Source organism: Macaca fascicularis, chromosome 10 (assembly GCF_037993035.2).
Source record: "Macaca fascicularis isolate 582-1 chromosome 10, T2T-MFA8v1.1".
Taxonomy (NCBI): Eukaryota; Metazoa; Chordata; class Mammalia; order Primates; family Cercopithecidae; genus Macaca; species Macaca fascicularis.
The window spans coordinates 84,805,476-84,830,630 of NC_088384.1; the positions used below are offsets into that span (position 1 = coordinate 84,805,476).

General features: G+C 43.5%; 1 protein-coding gene across 25 annotated transcripts; it reads left to right on the top strand.

Annotated features, from left to right (window-relative positions):
* The first annotated feature begins 516 nt into the window (after window positions 1-516).
* ZNF343 (zinc finger protein 343) lies at window positions 517-23,990 on the top strand. Of its 25 annotated transcripts, none has more exons than XM_074004938.1 (8): window positions 517-632; window positions 2,150-2,338; window positions 2,587-2,673; window positions 10,239-10,504; window positions 10,690-10,748; window positions 11,437-11,563; window positions 20,283-21,380; window positions 23,531-23,990. In XM_074004938.1, exons 4-8 carry the CDS (start codon window positions 10,387-10,389, stop codon window positions 23,578-23,580), a joined length of 1,452 nt encoding a protein of 483 aa, XP_073861039.1. In that variant the 5' UTR covers window positions 517-632; window positions 2,150-2,338; window positions 2,587-2,673; window positions 10,239-10,386; the 3' UTR covers window positions 23,581-23,990. The 25 variants fall into 25 exon arrangements, with proteins under 25 accessions (XP_073861039.1, XP_073861040.1, XP_073861043.1 ...); XM_074004939.1 differs by having other exon boundaries at window positions 2,222-2,338; XM_074004942.1 differs by having other exon boundaries at window positions 2,222-2,338; window positions 20,286-21,380.
* Window positions 23,991-25,155: the final 1,165 nt, after the last annotated feature.

The following is a 25,155-nucleotide window of genomic DNA, read 5'->3' on the forward strand; positions in this document are numbered from 1 at the left end:
GAATGGGCCTAGAGGACAGAGACTTCACTCGGGAGCCAGAATCTGTTTTCAGCATGTTTTTTTTTTTTTTTTTTTTTTTTTTCTTTTGAGACGGAGTCTCGCTCTGTCGCCCAGGCTGGAGTGCAGTGGCGCGATCTCGGCTCACTGCAAGCTCCGCCTCCCAGGTTCACGCCATTCTGCCTCAGCCTCCCGAGTAGCTGGGACTACAGGCGCCTGCCATCACGCCCTGCTATTTTTTTGTATTTTTAATAGAGACGGGGTTTCACCGTCTTAGCCAGGATGGTCTCGATCTCCTGACCTCGTGATCCGCCCGCCTCGGCCTCCCAAAGTGCTGGGATTACAGGCGTGAGCCACTGCGCCCAGCCCAGCATGGGTATTTTAAGAAGAGACGGAGAGGATGTCACTGCAGTAGCCAATGTCCTGGAAAATTAACTGTTGCACGGCCCAGAAGCGGCTACGTGGCGGCCAATGGGAGCCGAAGCCTGCGAGGATGTTGGGAACTGTAGTTCTGGCGTAGGTCGACGGCCGAGGTCCCGGGCCCGCTGGCTCGGGTGAGCGCGGCCTCTGCGGCTCCTTGGCCCCAGGATGCCCTCTCTCGTGGGGAAAGGAGGTTCGGGAAAGGCCGGGTGTAGGTTAGGACGCAGGGTAGAGTGTGGCCGATGGGGAGTGCGGGTTGGAGACACTTGGTTTTTGGAGGAGGGGGCGCGGCTCGCGGTGCTCCCTGGGATTGGGCGATGGGGTGAGCCCCTGCTTGCCGGGACCTCTGCGGACCTTTTTTCCCCTGGGGCGACGTGAGTGACCTGGAATTCTATCGTCTGTTTTGTGAGAGTGACCTGGAATTCTAACGTCTGTCTTGAACCAGGCGGGATTATTCTGGGTCAACCGGTTTTCGAATAGGAAGGGCGGCCCCAGTTGTGCGTCCTGGGGTTTATTTGGGCTGTGGGGTTGAGTTCTGCCAGGGCCAAATGGACCAACATCCCCAAGGCTGGAATGGGGACGTGGTTAGGTCCGCACATCCCTGTGTGGTTTTTGGCTGGGGAGCGTTCTGAGTCCTGCATCTCCGAGTTTTTCTGTGTTTTGGGTGGGGCTGGTATGTCCCAAGTGGTGACGAGGGTGGTTAGGGGGAGGCCATCTCAGGCCTTGATGCTTGATGGGCCTTGGTTTGTTAGGGGTTGCAGGGGTGGAAGTGGAGGTGAGCTAGACGTGGTCAGAATATCCTGAGAGGGTCTGGGCGAGTGTCTTGGGTCAGGAGTCCCTGGGGTTTTTAGGGAGGTGAGGGAGGTTTTGTCCTCTGATAATAGCGGGCTGTATCACTCTGACATACATCTAGGTAGTTTTTTTTTTTTTTTTAATGGGGACAGGCCTTTTCTCTGGGACTTGTTATCTCAAGGTGTGTCATGTGGGAGGTGCCCCCTGTGCTTTGTGGCAGAGATCCTGGGTTTGGTCGTCATCTGGGTGGCCCATCTGGCTGACTCCTTCTTTCCTGGACTGCTTTTCCCTCACACATTAGGGCCAAACATCTGGTTTGGGGCTGTGAAGGGTTAGGTATGGTGGAGAACTCTGATGCCTTCTGGTCGACAATCCAAATCACTTCTGGCATATGGCAAGTTCTGGATATCAGGCGTTTAATTTTATTTTTAATTTTTTCGTAAGGGCAAATTTTAAACCTACCCAGTAGAGCCATTCAGTGAACTGCCACGGACCTATCACCAGATTCAACATTTGTTAACTCATGGCCAATTCTGTTTCATCTACATCCCCTAAACCCTGTGTATGGATACACTTTGAGAATTGTCAGACCCCATAGGGATTGGTCACTGCTGACATCATTACTGGCCCAGCTGGCTAAGGGTGTGGCGTTCCACAGCTAGACTTCAAATCTAGGCACTTTCTAGCATTGTCAATTTGAGGAAGGTATGTAACTCATGGAGCTTTGGGTAGGTAAAACTTGTATGGTGCCTGGAATTGTCTCTGGTATACAGTCAGAGTTTAGTAAGTGTTAACTATTACTAATAATATTACAACTTGAGACCCATAGGCATTAAAGGGATAAATATGTAATAGCAGCTTGTCAGGGCAGACTGTATTCTGATGTCCCCACGTGGCTCTGTGCCCTAGAAGCTGTTTACATTATTCTCTCCTCTGACAGATCTGAGGTGTTCTTGTTAAAGGAAGAGGAGGCCTGCTCATTTTTTTTTTTTTTTTTTTTTTTGAGACACAGTTTCACACTTGTTGCCTAGGCTGGAGTGCAGTGGTGCGATCTCGGCTCACCACAACCTCAGCCTCCCAGGTTCAAGCGATTCTCCTGCCTCAGCCTCCCGAGTAGCTGGGATTACAGGTAAGCGCGACCATGCCTGGCTAATTTTGTATTTTTAGTAGACACGGGGTTTCTCCATGTTGGTCAGGCTGGTCTCAAACTTCTGACCTCAGGTAATCTACCTGCCCTGGCCTCCCAAAGTGCTGGGATTACAGATATGAGCCACCGCTCCCAGCTGGCCCACTCATTTTAAACTTGGGGATTTCTAGCCTCCATATCTGGGTGCTAGGAGACAATCCTGAAATTCACACTACCTGTTTCATCCTCAGGTCCACCTTCTCCAATACCTGCCTGCTGGGAGAGGACTATCTCTTGAGAAAGGAAGGACTTCTGTGCTCCTGAGAACCTCTTATCAGGTAGATACCACTTACCTTTCACATTCCTATAGTGTCTTTTCTGCTCGAAACCATGGCTGAATTTCCTTTGCCCATCTGACATCTTGTACCCTGAAGTGTCCAAATTGAGGCTCAAGGCCTTGCTTGTTTTTCTACAATAGTGGGGCGATTTTAAGGGCAAGGATCTCCACAGGGAATATTACCCCAGACTGGTACTCTCATTGAGGTAACCACCATCTTTGCCCCAGGCATATTTCATCCTGGCTGCTGGATTCCCAGGGATTTGTCAGCTACTGTGAAATAAAAAATGATGGTAATTACCATTTATTGGGCCACTGTTATCTGCCAGGCAACTGGGTTTATGGTCTCCATAATATTTTAAACTCTCAACAATTTCAAAGTTAGGAATCAAAACTCTGAATTGATAGAAGAAGTGGCATGTTACAGAGGTTAAGAAATTTACTTGTGTAATATGACTGGGTTGGGTAGAATTAGGATTTAGAACTTCTTTAGTTACCAACATTCTATAATCCGTGTTTCATTGAGCCCCCCGCCCCCTCATTTTCTTGTTTTTGCTGCTGGAGTATTTGGAAGGAAATCCCAGACATCACATAAATTTACCTAAAAATACTATCATATGCATTTCCAACAGAGAAGGACTGTTTGTTAAAAATGTAACCATAATATTACCACATTCAACAAAACTGACAGTAATTCCTTAATGTCTTAATTCTAGATTGTTTTAAAATCTGCTCATTTCTTCTAAAAAAGTGCCATTGCTTAGTGCACACTGTACACACTTAACAATTCAGGTAAAAAGTATAAGAGGGAGAAGTATCTGGAATTCAGCAAGGCCAATTCTCCCGCTCCCTTTTCTCTTTACCTGTTGCCGATTTCTGTTAATGACTGTGTCTTCCACCCCTGGTCACCCAACGGGAGCTCTGAGTCTTTCTTGCCACCTTGTTATTTCTGAAATTCTTATCCTTCTTTTTTTTTTTTTTTGAACAAGAACTTATTTCTTAAAATTTACTTAAGGGATTAGAGCTGATATATAATAGAACATTTAATATAACATTTGGAGTTATGTTAACATAAAAATAGCTGTGGTTACAATTAGCATATACAATTCACTGCAAAGGTAAAAATACATGCTATCCTCTAGACCAGTCTTCCAAATGAAGTTAGAGTAGATGGGGTGAAACAGCAAGTGAACATGAAAGAATTGCACTTAGAAGAAAGTAGGACATAGCTAGGATATCAAAGAGACATACCTAATGCTAATCACTGCATTGTCCTACTGGCAAATTGCACATTTATTTTTAGAGTATATTCAATACACATATACATTGAGACTAGAGAATTTTCAAATATCTACCTTTGAAATATCCCTTTGTTTCTAACACATACGTTATAGTATTAATGTAACAGCACTTAAAACCTGTAGTTATTATTCAAAGCTTGTGTTCAAGAGATAAAAGAACATCATTCAGACAAAGCTTGTGTTCAAGAGATAAAAAAACATCGATCACTATCTGCCTTAAATGCATCTCATCACGATCCATCAACTTTAATGAAATGGATATTGAAGTTAAACTAACCAGTTTGTACAAACTATTGACCAAGAAAAAGCCCTTAAAAATTTAGGAAGAAATGAATAACAGAAGAGCTCACCCTGAGCTGCCACCTTTTAATTTTTTTTTTTTTTTTTTTTTTGAGATAGAGTCTCGCCGTGTCGCCCAGGCTGGAGTGCAGTGGCTGGATCTCAGCTCACTGCAAGCTCCGCCTCCCGGGTTCACGCCATTCTCCTGCCTCAGCCTCCCGAGTAGCTGGGACTACAGGCGCCTGCCACCTCGCCCGGCTAATTTTTTTTTTTTTTGTATTTTTAGTAGAGACGGGGTTTCACCATGTTAGCCAGGATGGTCTCGATCTCCTGACCTCGTGATCTGCCCGTCTCGGCCTCCCAAAGTGCTGGGATTACAGGCTTGAGCCACCGCACCCGGCACCACGTTTTAATTTTTAATGCAATGTATGTTAGAATATCATGCTAATGCACATACTAGTAGCGTGTATGATGGAAAAAAATAGGTTAATGCAAAAGATAATACGTTTGGCTTTGTAAAGTTTTGTTTTGACTTATATCTGTCTGAATTCTGTTTATTGAGTCTGAAAAGGAACTGCTGCCAAGGACCAGTCCAAAGAAGAATTAGGCTGTTTAAGCCTGCTAGTTCATACCTTCTTTGAAATCGATGACAATGCCCAATTTTAGGCTAACCCTAAAACACTTGCCATTTTATGACTCCATATTCTTTTAATTTACAGAAAAGTACAAACTTTTTAAAAAGTAATCTTATCAGAGCAATATAATCTAATAATACCTACATTGTTATAATCTAACAATACCTATAATAGAAAGCTAGCCCAGTAAATTTTTTTGAACAATTGAACTTTTATGTAGCTTATAACTTTGATATTGAAATTCTCATCCTTCTAATTAGTGATGGAGTCCTCTTAGTTCTACCTTGGCATACCCCTTTATTCTTTTCCCCTCATCTCACTGCTGTGCTACCCAAATTTTTATCTCTTCTCCACCACTAGTTCACTTTCCACCCTGCCTTTTAAGTTGCTCCTCTGAAGAAAAAATAAAGATCATGCCACTCACCTACTCAAGCAAGCCATTTCTTATTACCTACCTTCAACTCTGTCCAAACTCAGTAATTACAGTGTGAAGCCACGTGTGGTGGCTCACGCCTGTAATTCTAGCACTTTGGGAGGCTGAAGGGATAGATCGCTTGAACTCAGCCTGGGCAACATGACAAAACCCCGTCTCTACTAAAAATAGAAAAATTAGCCGGGCATGGTGGTGCACACCTGTGGTCCCAGCTACTCAGGAGGCTGAGATGGGAGGATGGCTTGAGCCTGGACAGTGGAGGTTGCAGTAAGCCGAGATCGCACCACTGCACTCCAGCCTGGGTATGGGCTCTGGAGACAGACTGCCTAGATTCAAAGCCCGTCTTCACCACACATTAGCTGTGTAACCTTGGAGACATTATTTCACTGTGTCTTCTACTCCTCATCTGTATAATGGGGAAAATAATAGTGCCCATCTCAGGGAGTTGTGCGGAAGAAATGTGGTAATTCCTGTGAGGCCTGGCAGATAATTCCTATAAGGTAGTGCCTGGCACATAGTATATGCTTAGTAAATATGAACTGTGATTGTTAATGTTGATATCTGATTAATATCTGAATTATCTCTCAACTCACCTTTTCAGTCTTGTCCCTACCAGTTACTCCTTTTGTAGTAGTGCCCTTGTAGCTGTATGGGAATAGATTCCATTCTGTACTGTTTTATTCCTCTGTGGTTTTCTACTTGGCAATTGAACTCCTATTGATTTAGTCACACATTTACTCCATTGCAAAGCATGCCTTGATTTTCTCAGGCAAAATTGTCCTCAGCCTCTTCTTTAGCACCAAACAACTTTTTATTTTTTTGGAGACGGAGTTTTGCTCTTGTTGCCCAGGCTGGAGTGCAATGGCGTGATCTCGGCTCACCACAACCTCTGCCTCCCGGGTTCAAGCTCCTGAGTAGCTGGGATTACAGGCATGCGCCACCATGCCTGGCTAATTTTGTATTTTTAGTAGAGATGGAGTTTCTCCATGTTGGTCAGGCTGGTCTCGAACTCCTGACCTCAGGTGATCCGCCCGTCTTGGCCTCCCAAAGTGCTGGGATTAAAGGCATGAACCACCGCGCATGGCTGATGGTAAGTCTTATCCTTCCAACTGCTTGAGGCAAAAATCTTAGAATTCTCTTGATTTTTCTTTTCATCTCGCAAATCACATACAGTAAAGAAATTCAGGATGTGATTGCTACTCACCACCTCCGCTGTGTCCACTTTTGTCCAAACCACCATTATCTCCCACCTGAATTATTTCAACAGCCTTTATGAGATTTCCTTGCCTCTCTCCTTGTCCCCTGTCCCCTTTGTCTGTTCCTAGTCTACCAGCCAGAGACATCTTTTAAAATGTAAATCCAAGCTTGTTATCCCTCTGCTCCAGATCCTCTGATGGCTTCTCATTTCCCTCCACATCAAAACCAGCATTCTCAAGACTGCACATGACCTGTGCCCTGGTACCGCTGTCCTTGACTGCTTTTAACTGCCACCAGTGTCTCACACCCTCCTGCCACAGGGAACGTATTTCTGAAAGAGCAGGGCTCACTCCTGCCCTAGGACCTTCAAGGAGCTGGTTTCTTTCCTTATAGTTCTGTTGACACAGTAGCCCACATGAATCACTCCCTCACATTGTTCAGATCTCAAGTAATCACCTTTAAAAAGCTTTCCTTAAATACTCAATTTAAAATTGCAACTCCTCCAGTCTCTACCACCGGATCCTTCTGGTGCCCTCAGTGCGTATCGCCATCTGACATCTTGTGTCTTTTCTGAGCTATATTTTATTTTTGTCCATCTCCTTGCCCCTACCGCACTAAAATGGCAGCTACACGAGGGCTGGTATTTTTTCTGTTGCATTTGCAGCAGTATCCCAAATGTTGGAACAGTCCTTAGCACACAGTGGGCACTAGTAATTATGGAACGATTGAATAGCTCAATCAACAGCACGTAGAGCCAATTGTGGGAGGCATGGATAAGGAGTATCGGGGTGTGGGGGAGATCTGCAGAGACCCCTGTCAGGAGGCTGTTGCTGTTGTCTGAGCTTCCCAGCTGGTATGGGGTGATGGGAGGCAGCTCTGATGTGGACAGAATCTACAGGCCTTTGTAATTGGTTAGGCGTGGCAGGGAGGCATAGAGTCAGTGATGACCCAGAGGTCAAGTGTGGTGATGGAACTGGGAGTCTTGGAAGTGAAGAAGCTGAGGAAAGAAGGAGTAGCAGGTTAGGAAGAGAAGGAAAGGAGACTAGGTATTTATGTGACAGCTTGCGGACTGCCCTGCTCACGGCGCTGCACACCTCAGCTGGGCTCTCCGTGACAGGGCGCTGTCATATTTCCCTGGTATCTGCAAAGCTCATCCCAGTGCCTAGCTTGTAGCAGATGTTCAGTAAGTGTTTGCTGAACTGAGATGTCCAGCAGGCAGGAGGAAACATGGTCTGGGAGCTATGTGGGGTGTTCTCGGATTCCTAGAAAAAACAAACAATAGCAAAATGATAACTATAGACAGTCGTTTGTAGCTTAGCTGGCTTTTCACTTTTAGGGTGCCAGCATTCTCCAGCATTCTGAAGCCATTCCAAAGCTCCAGTATAAATAGTGTGAAAACTGTGGCTTTCTAGTGTCCATCACTAGATTCTACCCAAAGAGACAATTCTGACCATAGCTCACTGGCAAATCAAGTGGTCACTCCTGAGTTCAACGTGATAGGGTGTATACCTATAAGGAGTGGCCACACACTGGGAATGGAGAGTGAAACATGCTACTACAAGGACGCAAGCCCATAAACCCATTCTCACCCAGCCCTAGTCCCCACTATTGATTGGGCCTTCAACGTGCTAAGATTTGTGGCTGTGCCTAGAACACATTTGGTAGCTGTGTAATCTTAAAGACAAATAAATCAACCTCTTGGTGCCCCAGTTTCCTCCTCTGTGAGATGGAAAGAATAGCAGCATCCACCTCTTGGCTGTTTTGTGAAGATTACCAGAAATCTGTACTTAGTAACCAGGCATGGTGGCTCATGCTTATAATCCCAGTGCTTTGGGAGGCCAAGGCAGGCAGATCACGAGGTCAGGAGTTCAAGACCAGCCTGGCCAACATGGTGAAACCCCGTCTCTACTAAAAATTCAAAAATTAGCCGGGCGTGGTGGCAGGCACCTGTAATCCCAGGTTCTTGGGAGGCTGAGGCAAAAGAATCACTTGAACCCAGGAAGCAGAGGTTGCAGTGAGCCGAGATCGCGGCACTGCACTCCAGCCTGGACAACAGAGCAAGACTCTGTCTCAAAAAAAAAAAAAAAAAAAGTCTGCACTTACAGATCTTGCTTTATAAATGTTAGCTACAGATACTAGTGTTACTAGGAGAAAGGTTTTGTCAGCTTCAGCTACGTTGTACTGCAGGTATTATAGGTTGGCTTTAGCTTTGTACCATGACCTTTTACAATAGAACCACAGTCCCTTTGGGGACATGCTGTTCTCAGAACAAGAGAAATGGTGGAATTATGCAATGCTTAGAAACGGCATCGTTGCTTTCACTCACATTCATTTTCCAAGGCAAGTTACAAGGTCAAGCCTGATGTCTGGGACAGGGAAGTACCATCTTTTTATAGGGTAACAAATAATTGGGAATGATGATAAAATCTACCACAAAGGCCTCTTTTATCCTAATCACTAAAAGTAGATTAGCAAAAAGACTGAGATTCATTTCATCTTACAAGAAGCTTCACAGTTTAGTCAAGACAGTCATGTAAATAGAGAAATTACAATATGGTATGATGCCCAGGTTGGACAGAAGAGGGAGTGGTCATCTCTGCCTATGGTGTTGAGGGATGAATTACAAGAGCTGCTTAGAGACCCCAGCTAGTCTCAGAAGGGTACTAGGCAACAATAGGCCTGTAGTCATTTTTGCTGAAATCCTGGACAGTGTCTGAGGAGCTACTGAAGGTGGCATAACTCCTAATACCACCTGCCTTCTCTGGGACCACATCAGTGTAGGACTTTGATTTGGGCCCATCAGGATACACAAAAGCACATCTCTGGTAAGGTCATATGGTAGACATGCATAGAAATGGAAGCTAGGAGGTTATCACTTTAGAGTAATTGTGAGACCTGGAGCTCTGCCTTAAGTAAGAAGGACTGACTTTTGATCTCCTAAACTCCTCAGAATACCAGGGACATAGGGATCTTTTTTTTTTTTTTTTCCTTTTTTTGAGACAGAGTCTTACTCCTGTCGCCCAGGCTAGAGTGCAGTGGCACGATCTCAGCCCACTGCAGCCTTGACTCCCTGAGCTCAGGTGATCCTCCCACCTTAGCCTGCTGAGTAGCTAGGGCTACAGGCACACACCACCATGCCCAGCTAATTTTTGTATTTTTTGTAGAGATGGCATTTCGCTATGTTGCCCAGACTGGTCTTGAGCCCATGAGCTTAAGCAATTAGCTTGCCTTGGCCTCCCAGAGTACTGAGATTACAGGTGTGAGCCACTGTGCCCATCCAAGACATAAGTAACTGAATATAGATGGAACCTGGGGTTGGGGCAGGGGAATCAGAAGCTGAGTTCTGCACGCCTTGATTGGTCTGCAGGAAACAGTCAGAGGCTCTTTCTCCATAGGCATTATGTTATATTCTGTCTTCTCTCTGACTCAGGCTTCAGGTAGTAGCAGAGACTGATCTGAAACATAGAGTTTGAATCTGAGGTACAGAGGCAGAAGAAGTAAGGTTTGAGAGCTAAGGGAGAGTGGCAGAACATAAGCATGAGGGCCTAGAAATGAAGGTAGAGTGAATGAAGGTAGAAAATCCAGGGAACCCTTGTAGATGGAGACTCTATGTTTGTTGAATGAGGAGGGTGTGAGAGAACAGGATCCCTGTTGAAGAGGCATAAGCCTAGGGCCCACAATAAAAGCCCCAGCAATAGCAAATTGCTTCTTCATCCCACAGGTCCTGGCTGCATGGAAACAAGATGAGCTTTTACAATTAAGGTTGGTAGAAGTCACCACAGGCAGCAGAACTCCATCTTGAGATGAAATAACATCTACCTGGACCTCTGGCAGAATTTCAAGGCTCACACTAGGCTGACTCTGGGGCCATGATGTTGCCTCATCCTTCAGCACTGGGAGATCAATACTGGGAAGAGATTTTGCTTTCAAAGAATGGGGAAAATGTAGAGACCATGAAGAAATTGATCCAAAATCATAAAGCGAAAGGTGAGAATTGTTGAGGGGCCAGAAAGATGAAGAGGGAGCCAAGTCTCCAGGTTCACCTGAAAATGCTCCAGAGATCACCTCTGAGTAAAGTGACTACTTCCTTCATCCTAAGGCTCAAAAGAGCTGCTCAGGGAGCCTGGGGGGCGGGGGCTCTGGTTTCTCATAGCTTCTTTTTCTTTCACTAGGCTTGCCTTCTAATGATACTGACTGGCCCCAGGAAAAGGAGGGAAAGGCCCAAATAGTGGTGAGTTGGGATTACATTTTTTTTTCCCTGAAGTGCTGGCTCATTTCCCAGAGAACAGACATATATTCTCTTTCTTGGGAAGGGAAAAGGCGGTCAACATCTGGGTAGATGAGTGAAGCATTAGGCCTTCTTGAAAAAAGTTGTTAAAGCACATAGCAAAGACAGGGATTTTACAGATCCCATTTAGTAACCTGAGCTTTTAAGAAATGTTTATTCCAGACCCCATCTGTTCACTCCCATTTTTCTCTGTAATCAAAGTTTTCTTCCATTCTTTCTAAATCTTTACCACTCCCTGATGCCCAGCACAAGCCCTAAGTCTGTCATGCTTTTGTTCCTTCTGCAGCCCATTCTCTGCTGTTTTATCTCTGAATTCCTTCATTATGAATTCTCAAGGTCACTGTCCTAAACACAGCCTGAGGTTTACAAAGTAATTCACAAATCATTTCTCCAGTGAAATCATACATGTCAAGGGCCTAGAATGTGTTCTGTGCTCAGTTATGCTCCTCACAGATTTTAACAGAAAACTAGGCACACAGTAGTGTTCAGAACTTCTTCATATGGAGAACCATATATTCTGATGAATTACATCAACTTGCATATCCAGGCTTTCCAGGGTCACCAGCTGTGCTCCACACACAGGGAAGATTGATGGTGGCTTGCTATACATTAATTTACTGGTTGTTTGTAGGTACCAGTTACATTCAGGGATGTGGCTGTGATCTTCACAGAAGCAGAATGGAAGAGACTGAGTCCAGAGCAGAGGAATCTATACAAAGAAGTGATGCTGGAGAATTATAGGAATCTTCTCTCATTGGGTGAGGCTGTGTTCTTTCCTTTCCTTCATTAATTCAATAGCAATTTATTGATCACCTACTATGTACCACAAAAAAATGTTCTAGATATTTACAACACATTAGTAAACAAAATCGTAATCCCTGCCTCCGTGGGGCTTACTTTTTAGTATAAGGAGACAGACAACAAACCAAAAGCTTCATATACAGGGATATTATAATACGGTATGTTAAAAGGTGATAAGTGCAACTTAGTAAAAAATAATGATATAAGGCAGGATAAAGGGGTATTGGGTGTGATAGGGTGACTGGCTGAATTTTAAAATGGGTATTTGAAATCACTGAAGAAGTAATATTTGGCTAAAGACATAATGTGGTGAGGAGGTTAGAACTGTAGGTATCTAGGGTACGAGCATTTCAGGTGGAGGGAATTACTGACACGAAGACCTTAATGAAGGGATGTACCTGCCCAATACATGAAGCTGCAAGGAGGCCAGTGAGGCTGGGGACGTGGTTTGCAACGGGGAGAGTAGGGAGAGATGCAGCTCTGTGATATAAGTTAAAACTAAGAGTCAAGTTTATTGTGGTTTGGGGTTTTCATAAACCATGTTTTTTTTCTTTTTCGTTTGTTTGCAAACCTAAACGAGGTCATGGGATCGAGACCATCCTGGCCAACATGGTGAAACCCCATCTCTACTAAAAATACAAAAATTAGCTGAGTGTGGTATCATGTGCCTGTAATCTCAGCCACTTGGGAGGCTGGGGCAGGAGAATCGCTTGAACCAGGGAGTCGGAAGTTGCAGTGAGCTGAGATCGTGCCATTGCACTCCAGCCTGGTGACAGAGTGAAACTCAGTCTGAAAAAATAAAAAACAATAAAAAAATTATTTAAATATGGGTTGATAAATGTCAATTGCAACATAACTCTAGATGAGGGATTGGCCAACTTTTTCTATAAAGGGCCAAACAATAACTGTTTTTGCAGGTGATAAGGCCTCTGTAACAACCCTTAACTTGCCATTGAGTTGCAGCCATAAACAATACGCAAATGAATGAGCGTGGATATGTTCCAATAAAACTTTCTTTATAGACACTGAAATTTGAATTTAATATTATGTTTATGTATCATGAAATATTACTACTCTTTTTACTTTTTTCTAGCCACTTAAAAATGTAAAAACCATTCTTAGCTTGTAGGTGATACAAAAACAGAGGACTGGATTTAGCTTGTGGTCAGTCATTTTCCACTCCTTGTTCTAGATCAGTGCTGTCTAGTAGAAATATAATGTGAGCCACATAGGTAATTTTAAATTTCCTAGTAACCACATTTTTACAAGTGTAACTACAGGTGAAATCAACTTTAAGAATATATATATTATTTAACCCAATATATTAAATATCATTTTAACATGAAATTAACCTAAAAACTTATTAATTAGGTATTTTACTTATTTTTTTTGTCCTGTGTTCAAAACCTGGTTGTATTTTACACTTAGAGCACATCTTAGTTCAGATTAGCCACGTTTCAAGTGTTCAGTAAACACATGGCCAGTGGCTGCTATACTGGAGCTTACTGTTCTAGATATTCCTATATTTCTAGATACAACATGTAGAGAAGAATCACATTTTTGGAGACACAAACCAGTTTCAGGGAGGAGTTTCTTCAGGAGTTTGCTCCAAATGGCATGGCTGTTTCCCTGATATGATTTAATCAGATTTACCTTATTCCATTTTCATCTTCTTTGATGTGTTTTGATCTGATTCCCTCTGGTTTGAACTAGCTCCCATCTGACCTGGCTCCATCTAAATCAGTATAGAGTCATCCATTTCGGACTGGTTCTGTGTGGGCTGTGTTTTTCTTTAAAAAAAAAAGATTGATAATTTTTGTGAATGGTTTAGTGTGTTTTGATTTGGTCTTAGCTACTTAGTCCAACTAGGTTTTGTTTTTATTTTTCTCTGGTCATACTGTTTTCTCTCCCACTGTTAATACATATAACTGATTCAGAGGAAAATGTTAAAAATGACCTGGTTCATAGCCAAGTGTGGTGGCAGGCACCTGTAATCCCAGCTACTCAGGAGGCTGAGGCAGGAGATTCACTTGAACCCAGGAGGTGGAGGTTGCAGTGAGCCGAGATCATGTCATTGCACTCCAGCCTGGGGAACAAGCGCAAAACTCCATCTCAAACAAACAAACAAACAAACAAACAAAAAACCCATAAAACAACAAACAAACAAATGACCTAGTTCAAATGAATCTTGATATTGAAAACCTGGATCCCAATTGCATTCCTTGAAATTGTTTGCTTTGTCTTGCTTGACATCATAATGTTCCACAGTTTCCAGCCTCTTACGTCTCTCTTTTGGGCTATTCTCTTTCTTCTTTTTCTTTTCTTTGGACTGCAGGGGTCCACAGGAGTTAGTGTCACATACTCCTTTTCCGTGTTCATATTTACACCCTTTAACAATTTGTGAACTTTAACGATTTTCCCCATCACATATTATAACGAACCCATTATCTACCGCTGTCTCACCTGTGCTTCATCCCCATATTTCTCCTTGCCTGCAACCACAAGCTTATTCTTAAAGTTATAAAAACTTGAGAGCATACCATTTTTCCTCCTAAACCAGTCTCTTTCTCCTTCTTTCTTTCTTTTCTCTTTCTCCTTTCCCCTTTTTTCCCTTTTTCCCCTTTCCCTTTTCCTTTTCTTTCCTTATTTTATTTTATTTTATTTCTTTTTTTTCAGACAGAGTTTTGCCACGTTGCCCAGGCTGGTCTCAAACTCCTAGGCTTAAGCAATCCACCCACCCTGGCCTCCCAGAGTGCTGGGATTACGGGTGTGAGCCATGTTGCTCAGCCCAAATCTGTTTTTCTCTCTTTCTTCACATATTCATGTTAATGTCTTTTCTTCAAGGGCATCGTTAGAAATAAATGGGCCAGTTCTTTCTGAAATAATCTTTAAAGCCTTCACAGGGGAGATAATTTAATAAGCTTAGACCAGATAATACTGTGATAACCCCAGTACTTATAATAGCCAATGTTCATTTCTCACTTACATTACCTCTTGGTTACTTCAGGTATGGTTCAACTCTCTTGGTTCTGGGATCCAAGCAAAAGGAGCAGTTTCTGTCTGGATCGTGGGGTTCTCAAGGTATAGGGAAAAAGAGCAATGATGGGACCACATTGTGGCTCTTAAAACTTGTTTGAAAGTGCACTGACTTTCCGCTAACCTTCATTGGCCAAAGCAAATCCCACAGCTAAGTCTGATGTCACTGTGGTGGGAAAGATAATCCTTCTTCAGAGATGGGCTCAGTGGGGAGGAACAGCAGATGTTGTGACCAAAATACCGTTTGCTGCAAGAGGGAAGCTTAGGCTGAATCTTAGAAATAAGTGTTCGTGGTCGGGCACGGTGGCTCAAGCCTGTAATCCCAGCACTTTGGGAGGCCGAGACGGGCGGATCACTTTGGGAGGCCGAGACGGGCGGTCAGGAGATCGAGACCATCCTGGCTAACACGGTGAAACCCTGTCTCTACTAAAAAATACAAAAAACTAGCTAGGCAAGGTGGTGGGTGCCTGTAGTCCCAGCTACTCGGGAGGCTGAGGCAGGAGAATGGCGTGAACCTGGGAGGCGGAGCTTGCAGTGAGCTGAGATCGCACCACTGCACTCCAGCCTGGGTGACAGCGAGACTCCGTCTCAAAAAAAAAAAAAAAAAAAAAAAAAAAAAGAAATAAGTGTTTGTAGGGCTGATAGGTCAAGGAGGAACACGAATTACCTAGACTTAATAGTTACTAACACATTGCCCGCTTGCATTATCATTCGCTTCTCCCTTTCTGGCCAAATTATTTCAAAGTTAATTCTAAATATCATGACACCCTTAAATATGCCACATTTCTCTAAAAAGTGAAAATGGATTCTTACATAACCACAATACCATTAGTACATTCAACAAAGTTAATGGTATCATCTAATACCAAATCTGTGTTAAAATTTCTTTGATTAAAAGAAATTATATATATTTTGAGACAGGGTCTCACGTCTGTCATCCAGGCTGGAGTACAGTGGCATGATCATAGCTCACTGCAGCCTCAACTTCCTGGGCTTAGGTGATTCTCCCACCTCAACCTTCCTAGTATCTGAGACTACAGGTGCATGCCACAATGCCAGCTAATTGTTTGTATTTTTAGTAGAGACAGGGTTTTGCCATGTTGCCCAGGCTGGTCTTGAGCTCCTGGTCTAAAGTGATCCACCTGCGTGGGCGTCCCGAAGTGCTGGGATTACAGGTGTAAGCCACAATGCCTGACCTCAAAAAATATTTTTATAGATTAAAATCAGGTTGTCAGTTATCCCTAAGGTAATTCAAAAAGTTAACATATCCCAATAAAAAAGTGAAATTCTTTTGCAAAATTCACATGGAAAAATAAAGGTGGAAAAATAGCCAAGAATACACTGAAAAATAAAAGCCATAACAGGGTACTATCCTTATCAGACACTAACGTATGCTACAAAACCTTTAGAATTAAAATGTGTCCTTTGAGTTGAAACTGCAAGCAGAAAATAAAGAAAGAAAACATTGTGGTGCTGGCCCATGACTAGACAAATAGACCAGTGGAATCAGGGAGCAAGTCAGGAAGTCAACCCAAGTACTTATGGAACTTTGGTATGTGATGAAGGTGGCATCTCAAATCCCTGGAGTAAAGATGGACGTTTTAATAAATGGGGTTGGGCAACTAGATATCCATCTGGAAAAATATAACATTGGACCATATACCACACACCATATACAAGAAAAATCCCAAATGACTAGATCTAAATGTAAAAAATTAAACCGTAAACATACTAGGATAGAATGGGGGTAAATATTCTATCACCTGGATATAGTAAAAGGTTTTCTAAATTTGACTAAAAACCTAGATGCCTAGAGGAGAAGAGTGATAAGTTTGACACTGTAAGCAAAGTCAAAAGAAAGGACAAATTTCCAGGAAATATTTGCCACATACAGTATATCACATATAAAGAGTTATTTTCCATAATATAGAATGAATCTTAAAATTCAAAGAGAAGAACCCTAAAACCAGATAGGAAGAAAATAGGCAAAATACCTGAATAGACAATTCACAAAATAAAATATAACATTGTCCCTTAAATGTTTGAAAAGGTGTTCAATTTCACTTCTAATTAGATTAATGCAAATTAAAACTACACACCATTCTTATCATTGGCAGCATTTCGAAAGGTTGACAGAACACTTGGCAAAGCTGAGGGATATAGGCAACATTATACACTGCAGATGGCAATGCAGAAATGCTACAGCTATTGTGGAGGGAAATTTGGCAACATGTAACAAAACTATATATGCATATGCTTTGACCTGGCAATCCTACCTATAGGAATTTACCCTGAAGATTCATCTCCAAAGATAGTACACTTGCACAAGGTTATTCATTATAGCATTGTTTCTTTATAAAATATTAGAGTAACCTAATTGCCCTTATGTAGTAAATTTGTTGAAGAAGTTATGATACATCCTTCGAAAATGCGGAAGAGCTCCTCTGAACTGATAGGGAGTAAATTCTAGGATATATTAAGTGAAAAGAGCCAAGTGCAAAGAGTATTTTTAAAAGTGAGAAATTATGAGCATATGCATATCTATTTCTTCTTCTTCCCCCCCTGCCCCCCCACAAAGTAATACAGGGTTAATAAACCAGAAACTAATGAGATTGGTTAGCTGTGAGGTTATATTGGAATTTGGCTGGAAGGCTATGGAAAGGAGAGGCATGTCCTTCTGAATAGTTTTGCACTTTTGGAGCATATTAGTGTTTAAATACTCAAAGAAAGGAATTAAATCAACAAAGAGAGGGAAAATCCCTAAAATGGAATACCAAGAGAAACAAATCTACCTAACTGTTCCAAAATAATAACACGACCACAGGTAACAGGGGAAAACAACCCATTTAACAGAGAGCTTTGCCCATACTCCATAGGAAAATGAGGACTGGCAAACTAGAGCCTACAGGCCAAATCTGTCTCACTGCCTGTTTTTGTAAATAAAGTTTTTTTGGAACAATGAATTATTTATGGCTGCGTTTGTTATACAATGGCAGAGTTAAGCAGTCATGATAGAGACCATGTCACCTACAAAGCCTAAAATATTTACTCTTTGGTTCTTTTCAGAAAAAATTGGCCAACTCCTTCTCTATTGACAAAGAAGAACTGCATACAAATCTTGAACTATATGGACTATATTTTGTATATTGTGTTTTGTAAGGATGTGGGTCAACAATTCTGAAACTATATTCCTTGCATTTTTTTTTTTTTTTTTTAAAGACAGAATTTCGCTTTTGTTGCCCAGGCTAGAGTGCAATGGTGCGATCTCGGCTCACCACAACCTCTGCCTCCTGGGTTCAAGAGATTCTCCTGCCTCAGCCTCCCAAGTAGCTGGGATTACAGGCATATGCCACCACACCTGGCTAATTTTGTATCTTTAGTAGAGATGGGGTTTCTCCATGTTGGTCAGGCTGTTCTGGAACTCCCGACCTCAGGTGATCTGCCTGCCTCAGCCTCCCAAAGTGCTGGATTACAGGCGTGAGCCACTGCACCTGGCCTTATTCCTTGCATGTTAAGATTAAGTAAATGAGTAAATATATTGATGATGCAAGCCAGATCTCTCAACTATATAGTTCTTTAGAAATATATACTGAATTATTGGCCGGGTGCGGTGGCTCACACCTGTAATCCCAGCACTTTGGGAGGCCGAGGCGGGTAGATCACGAGGTCAGGAGATCGAGACCATCCTGGCTAACACGGTGAAACCCTGTCTCTACTAAAAATACAAAAAATTAGCCGGGCGTGGTGGTGGGCGCCTGTAGTCCCAGCTACTCAGGAAGCTGAGGCAGGAGAATGGTGTGAACCTGAGAGGCAGAGCTTGCAGTGAGCTGAGATCGTGCCACTGCACTCCAGACTGGGAGAGAGAGCAAGACTCTGTCTCAAAAAAAAAAAAAAAAAAAAAAAGATATATATACTGAATTATTATACAGCAAAGGGGCATGATAGAAAACAGAGTTCCTCAAAATGGCCTCAGTAAATCTAAATTAGTGAAATGATGACACTTTCTAGTAAGGCGTAGGGATTAGAATCATAATGAGTATACACGGGGTCCCTTTAACAGGGTGTTAAGTGTAAGGAGCTTTTTGTTCCAGTGTTTAACACAAAATAGACACAAATGAGATTTCCTCTACATCACTTCTCAGTGATGTGGGGTGTTACGTCACTGCCATATATATATTCAGACTGTAGTCTGAATGACCTGGTATGCTTCTAGATAAGCCAAAATGATGGCAGCGAATCACAGTCAAAATATCAAGACAAAAAGTTCATGTCACAAAATACCAGAATGACCACAAGTCTTATAAGAGATGACTGGCCAGAAATAGAAGCAAATAATGAGTTACTTTGAGAACCCAAGTAAACCAAATAAACCCAGGGAGTGCTCAGTGACAGCAAGCAGAGCCTGACGGCTGCTGAGAGCCTCACCCATGGCAAGGCTGCCAGAAGCAGCTTTGAGCACCTACGGAGCAGTCTACACACAGCTATGTTCCTCTGGCAGTCCAGCAGTTCCAGCACTGGTGAGTGCCCTGTCAAAGCAACCAAAGGGAAAACACATTGTCAAAAACTAAAAGACCACAAAAGGTCAAAAAATCAAATGGCACAAATCATTTACTTAACAGGCAAGGAGACACAGCAGTGAAGAAATTCACTGTATAGTTTGATGAGGGGGAAAAAATAAAAGGTTTTTACCCCTAGGGAGCAGTTTCATGATGGTTATGCTAATTAAGGTTTGAAAACTAGCATTCTGGATAGGATAGGATGAGTTTTTAGGGACAGACACAGTTGATTATAAAGATTCCAGTGTTCCTTAGTTAGGCAGAAGTCTTTAATTAGGCCCAGTAGGGTCTGGGGCCAAGTACGTGGTCATTTCTCAGCATCAATTGGATAGATCCTGTTGTGATGAAATGCAACATCTGGTTTTGATATTTTGTAGGCAGGTGCTGCTGTAAATGAAAAGTTTTTCTTTTTACTGATTTATGAAAAGTGGAGAGAAAGGCAGATTTTGTTGTTTTGGCTTGGTGCCAGAATCCTAAAATCATAGACCGTGTCTTTCTTGTTCATTGTTGAATTCATAATACTTAGTAGAGAACCTAATACTTTGACATTTTCTAATAAATCTTTGTTTACAGGTGGGCAGCCTGAAATTTATATTTGTTTTATATACAATAATTTCTTTAACCAGTATTCCATACACTTTCTCCTACATTCGGAAGCCCTTCAGACTGAGGGACTTTTTATGTCTATAAGACCCTTTTTTATATAATAAGAAAAGTCATAAGGGGATTTCCACATGTGTCATAGAGACCACTATCTCCAAGCAGAACAAAGAGTTGTGGACAGTATATACCAATGTGAATGTCTGTGGCTTAGGAGAAGGCTAATTATAATTGAAGTTGTTTACAGAGCAGAATATTCACTCGAGAGGTTCCTGGTTTCTCAAGATATTTTTGGTGTGGATTTTCTGGATCTCAATAGAAAATGTGATGGAATGTAAAGGAATCATTGCTCAGAAGCAAATTGTGTTGTACTTATATTATCAATTACAGGTATGGCAGTAAAACATTCTCTGTCCTAAGACAAGGCAGAACAACTCAGCAGCCCTACTTATGGCTACTCTAACTGAAAACTTTCATTCTTCAGCAGAACCAAAGCCAGAAATCTACCCTTGTTCCTCCTGCCTTCTGGCCTTCTCCTGTCAGCAATTCCTCAGCCAGCATGTACTTCAGATCTTCCTGGGCTTATGTGCAGAAAATCACTTCCATCCAGGGAATTCTAGCCCAAGGCATTGGAAACAGCAGGGGCAGCAGTATTCCCATCTAAGCTGTTGGTATGAAAATGCAGAAGGTCAGGAGAGAGGAGGTGGCTCCAAACCCTGGTCTCCAAGGACAGAGGAGAGAGAAACCTCAAGGGCATTCCCCAGCCCACTCCAAAGACAGTCAGCAAGTCCCAGAAAAGGCAACATGGTGGTAGAAGTAGAGCCCAGCTCAGCCCAAAGACCAAACCCTGTGCAGCCAGACAAAGGCTTGAAGGAATCAGAAACCTTGAGATTTGGAGCAATCAACTGTAGAGAGTGTGAACCGGACCGTAGCCTGGAATCAAACTTTATTACAAACCCAAGGACTCTCTTAGGGAAGAAGCCCTACATTTGCAGTGATTGTGGGCGAAGCTTTAAAGATAGATCAGCCCTCATCAGACACCATCGTACACACTCGATGGAGAAGCCTTATGTGTGCAGTGAGTGCGGGCGAGGTTTTAGCCAGAAGTCCAACCTCAGCAGACACCAGAGAACACATTCAGAAGAGAAGCCTTACTTGTGCAGGGAGTGTGGGCAAAGCTTTAGAAATAAGTCCATCCTCAAGAGACATCAGTGGACTCACTCAGAGGAGAAGCCCTATGTTTGCAGTGAGTGTGGGCGAGGCTTTAGTGAGAAGTCATCCTTCATCAGACACCAGAGGACACACTCCGGTGAGAAACCCTATGTGTGCCTGGAGTGTGGACGAGGCTTTTGTGACAAGTCAACCCTCAGAAAACACCAGAGGATACACTCAGGGGAGAAGCCTTATGTTTGCAGGGAGTGTGGACGAGGCTTTAGCCAGAACTCAGATCTCATCAAACACCAGAGGACACACTTGGATGAGAAGCCTTATGTTTGCAGGGAGTGTGGGAGAGGCTTTTGCGACAAGTCAACCCTCATCATACACGAGCGGACGCACTCTGGAGAGAAGCCTTATGTGTGTGGTGAGTGTGGCCGAGGCTTTAGTCGGACATCACTCCTCCTTGTCCACCAGAGGACACACTCAGGGGAGAAGCATTATGTCTGCAGGGAGTGTAGGAGAGGTTTTAGCCAGAAGTCAAATCTCATCAGACACCAGAGGACACACTCAAATGAGAAGCCTTATATTTGCAGGGAATGTGGGCGAGGCTTTTGTGACAAGTCAACCCTCATTGTACATGAGAGGACACACTCAGGAGAGAAGCCTTACGTGTGCAGTGAGTGTGGCCGAGGCTTTAGCCGGAAATCACTCCTCCTTGTCCACCAGAGGATACACTCAGGGGAGAAGCATTATGTTTGTAGGGAGTGTGGGCGAGGCTTTAGTCATAAGTCAAATCTCGTCAGACACCAGAGGACACACTGACGGGAGAAACCTGTGTATGCAGGGGTCGTGAACAAGACCTGAGTGATCAGTCAAGCCTCATGTTACCCCAGAGACACACATGGGAAGTAGACCCTGTGTATGCAGATTGTGAGTGAAGTTCCAGAGATGTGTCGACCTTTATCAGGCATGGGAGGGACACGTTCAGGAGAGGAGCCTTATGAGTATACAGTATGGGCAACTGTAGCCATCAGTCAGCCTTCAGCATGCACAAGAAGACACACTTAGGAGAGAAGTTTACGTGTAGGGACTGTGGGAAGGCTTTAGCAATAATCAAACATTTACCAAACATCCAATGACCGCCTCAGGGGAGGGCACCCTTGTCTGGGGAGTGTTGGTGAGCATCAGCAAAAGAATGGACAGTCAGGCACAAGGTGGCCCTCCGGAAGGAGGTCTTTGTTTGCAGGATGTATGGGCAAAGCTTTTGTGATCACACGCCACAGGGAGACTCTGCATGTGGGGACACTGTGGAGCTCTGCCCAGATGACCTTTTCATGGCTAACACCCCGGCTGCTTGAGAGAACAGCGTTGCTGCTGGCAGTGATGCATTCCACTCTAGAACTTGCTCTCAGCCACAGGGAACTGCATACACCACGGGGGCTATGCCTCTTTGCAGGGGTAGCTTCTGGCCCCAACCCTTGACTCAACGGGGACAACTCCAGAAGGTCATTCCAGATCCAGAGATCCCCATCGAACTGAAGGATCACTGGGTTGCAGACACGTTGCACATCAGCCTCTTCCTCTGCCCAGCCCTGCCCTCACTCCCCAGTGAATCCTCAATTTTCCATCTGTCTCTCCAGAGAATTGATTCTAAGACATGTTAGGTATATAAGGGGTGTAGATAAGGCTTCAGCCACAAGTCACCCCTCAATAGCCCCAGAGTATATAGAATAGAAATTCTGCACATGTCGGGGGAATGGACAAGGACTTAGTAAAAAGGCACACCTCAGCAAAGAACAGCTTTTTTGGGACAAGCTTTACATGGGTGGGGAGGGAAAATGTGAAACACATTAGCAATAAGTTCAACCTCATCTTGTACTAAAGGAGGACACACTCAGGGAGAAGACCTGTGTGTGCAGAGCTTGTGGGTGGAGCTTCATCCCGATGTCCCTCCTCAACTGACTTAGGAAGACAGAGTCTTTACCCCAAGTCACTACCTCAGTTACCTCTGAGGGGTTTTCAGGAGATGTCTTGATTCCCCCATGTACTCTGAATGTGAGCGAAGATGGCAGTAACTGTTAAATAAGCATTCTTTTCTACTTCTTGGAATCGGAATTAAAAAGTAGGCTTTATTTAAGTAATCAAAAAATAATCAACTCGTTTTATTTTCATATACCAGTTCTTTCCCATGTTTTCTTATCCCTTTGTTTTAGTTCAAAATTTCTTTAGTAAGTTCAGGCTGTGTGGCTTGGCCACTCAGCTGACCGGAAAGGTGCAAGGAATTCAAATTCACAGTCAGGGTTTCCTGCATGAATTCAACCCTTGAGAATCAATCTAATAGATTTTTTGGAGAATCTGATCCTTTTCATGTGGAGGAGTGATTAGGTTCTAGAGACAGGCCAGTTGCAGGGAGGGGATTTTCCAGGTCTCCAGGGGCTGGGTTGCCTCTTCTCCAGACTGGTCACTTTCTTCAGCTTCTGTGAAAGCTTCCTTCCCTAGGTATTCTCTTTCTCTCTTTGTGTCTTTCTCTTTCTCTCCCCACCTCGCCCTCTCTCTTTTTCTTTCTTTCTGCAGGTGTCTTTGCTGAATACTTCTGTACTCCACTGAAGTTTTGCAGTCCTTAATGATCTGCTCAGTCCTCCAGTTCTAGGGACCCTTTAACCACATCCCCCTGGCAGCCTTCTAGATTGCAGGGGCAGGTCCTTTAACCATACCCACACTGTTCTCAAGTCATGAGTCATTGCTTTGGGCCTCTTAGCTACTCCCCATGTCATATCAACAATAATAGATGTAAAGACTCCTAAACATAGCTCCGATACCATGTCCCCTTGGCCCTCTAATTCTAGGGCCCAGTCCTGCTAATGATACCCACACATCATCCCTCTAATAACTGGTCTGAGACAACCTAGTCATACTCCGTCCATTGTTTTTCAGGCCAAGGATCTGTCTTTTACCCACACCCTTTTTTAATCTTCCTCCCTCAGAGCCCAAATTGCCCAGACTTTTGAATAAACTCCGCATGCCCTGGCTCTGATTCTCTGTCTTGGGTCAATAACTATTCACTGGAGAGGGTCTTCCAAGGCTCCAGCAAATTTGTTTGCCCAACTGGAGTTTGCAAGATCCATAAAATGCATATCAGGCTTGGAAAATCAGAAGCAGCACGAAGTGTTTTGGACACCTCATTCAAGGAGACAATGAAAAAAGAAAGAATTACTGGCTCCAAGGCCTCTCCCCACTTGCCTGCCCCAGGCATGAAGTTAGCGGTCTTAATCTGTTTTCTGCTGTTATAACAGAATGTCACAGACTGAGTGATTTATAATGTACACAAATTTATTTGGTTCGTGGTTCTAGAGGCTGGGAAGTCCAAGAGCATGGTGCCAGCATCCAGTGGGGGCCTTTATGCTGCATCATCCCATGGTGAAGACAGTAGAGCAAGCGAGTATGTGAGACAGAGAGAAAAAGGGGGCTGGAATTACCCTTTTTATCAGGAACCCACTCCAAGATAACTAATCCACTCTTGTGATATTGGTATTAATCTATTTGTGAGGGCTGAGCCCTCATAACCTAAACACCTCTTAAAGGTCCCATCCACAAATCTCATCATAATGGCAATTGAATTTCAACATGAATTTTGGAGGAGACATTCACACCAGAGCACCAATTTTCCAATGGCTCCTTAGAGTCAGGTCTGATGGGGGAAAAGGATGTGCATGTCTGGGAGTATGGGCCCCCACCCTTTGCCAGAACTACTCCTATAACACCAACTTCTGATCAGAATTGGAGGTCACTGAGGGAAAAGTATATGCAGGTATATAGTCTCTAGGATTTTGAAGAATGAAGGGTAGGCCCTCCCAATTCCAGACAATCCCAACATTCCTCCTACCGCTGGGAAAGAAAAAACAAACAAGAAAACCAGCTCTTACCTTTGAAAAAAGGAGTGGAAAGAAAAAAAATGATGCAGAATTATTATTGATTTTTACTGAAATCCCCCATAACCTGTAGCGACCTCAGACATGGCCCAGGGAAAGGACTGCCCGCCCTAGCCCAGCAAAGGGAGAGGGGCAAAGATGTCATCTTTCCCCAGGGTATGCTCACTCCCTTCCTTTGTTTCTAGGAAGGGTCACTATCAGGACCTTTCTACTCCATCCCAGCAGGAAACGGAATTGAAATGTACTAGAGTTTCTCTCAGAAGAAAGAGA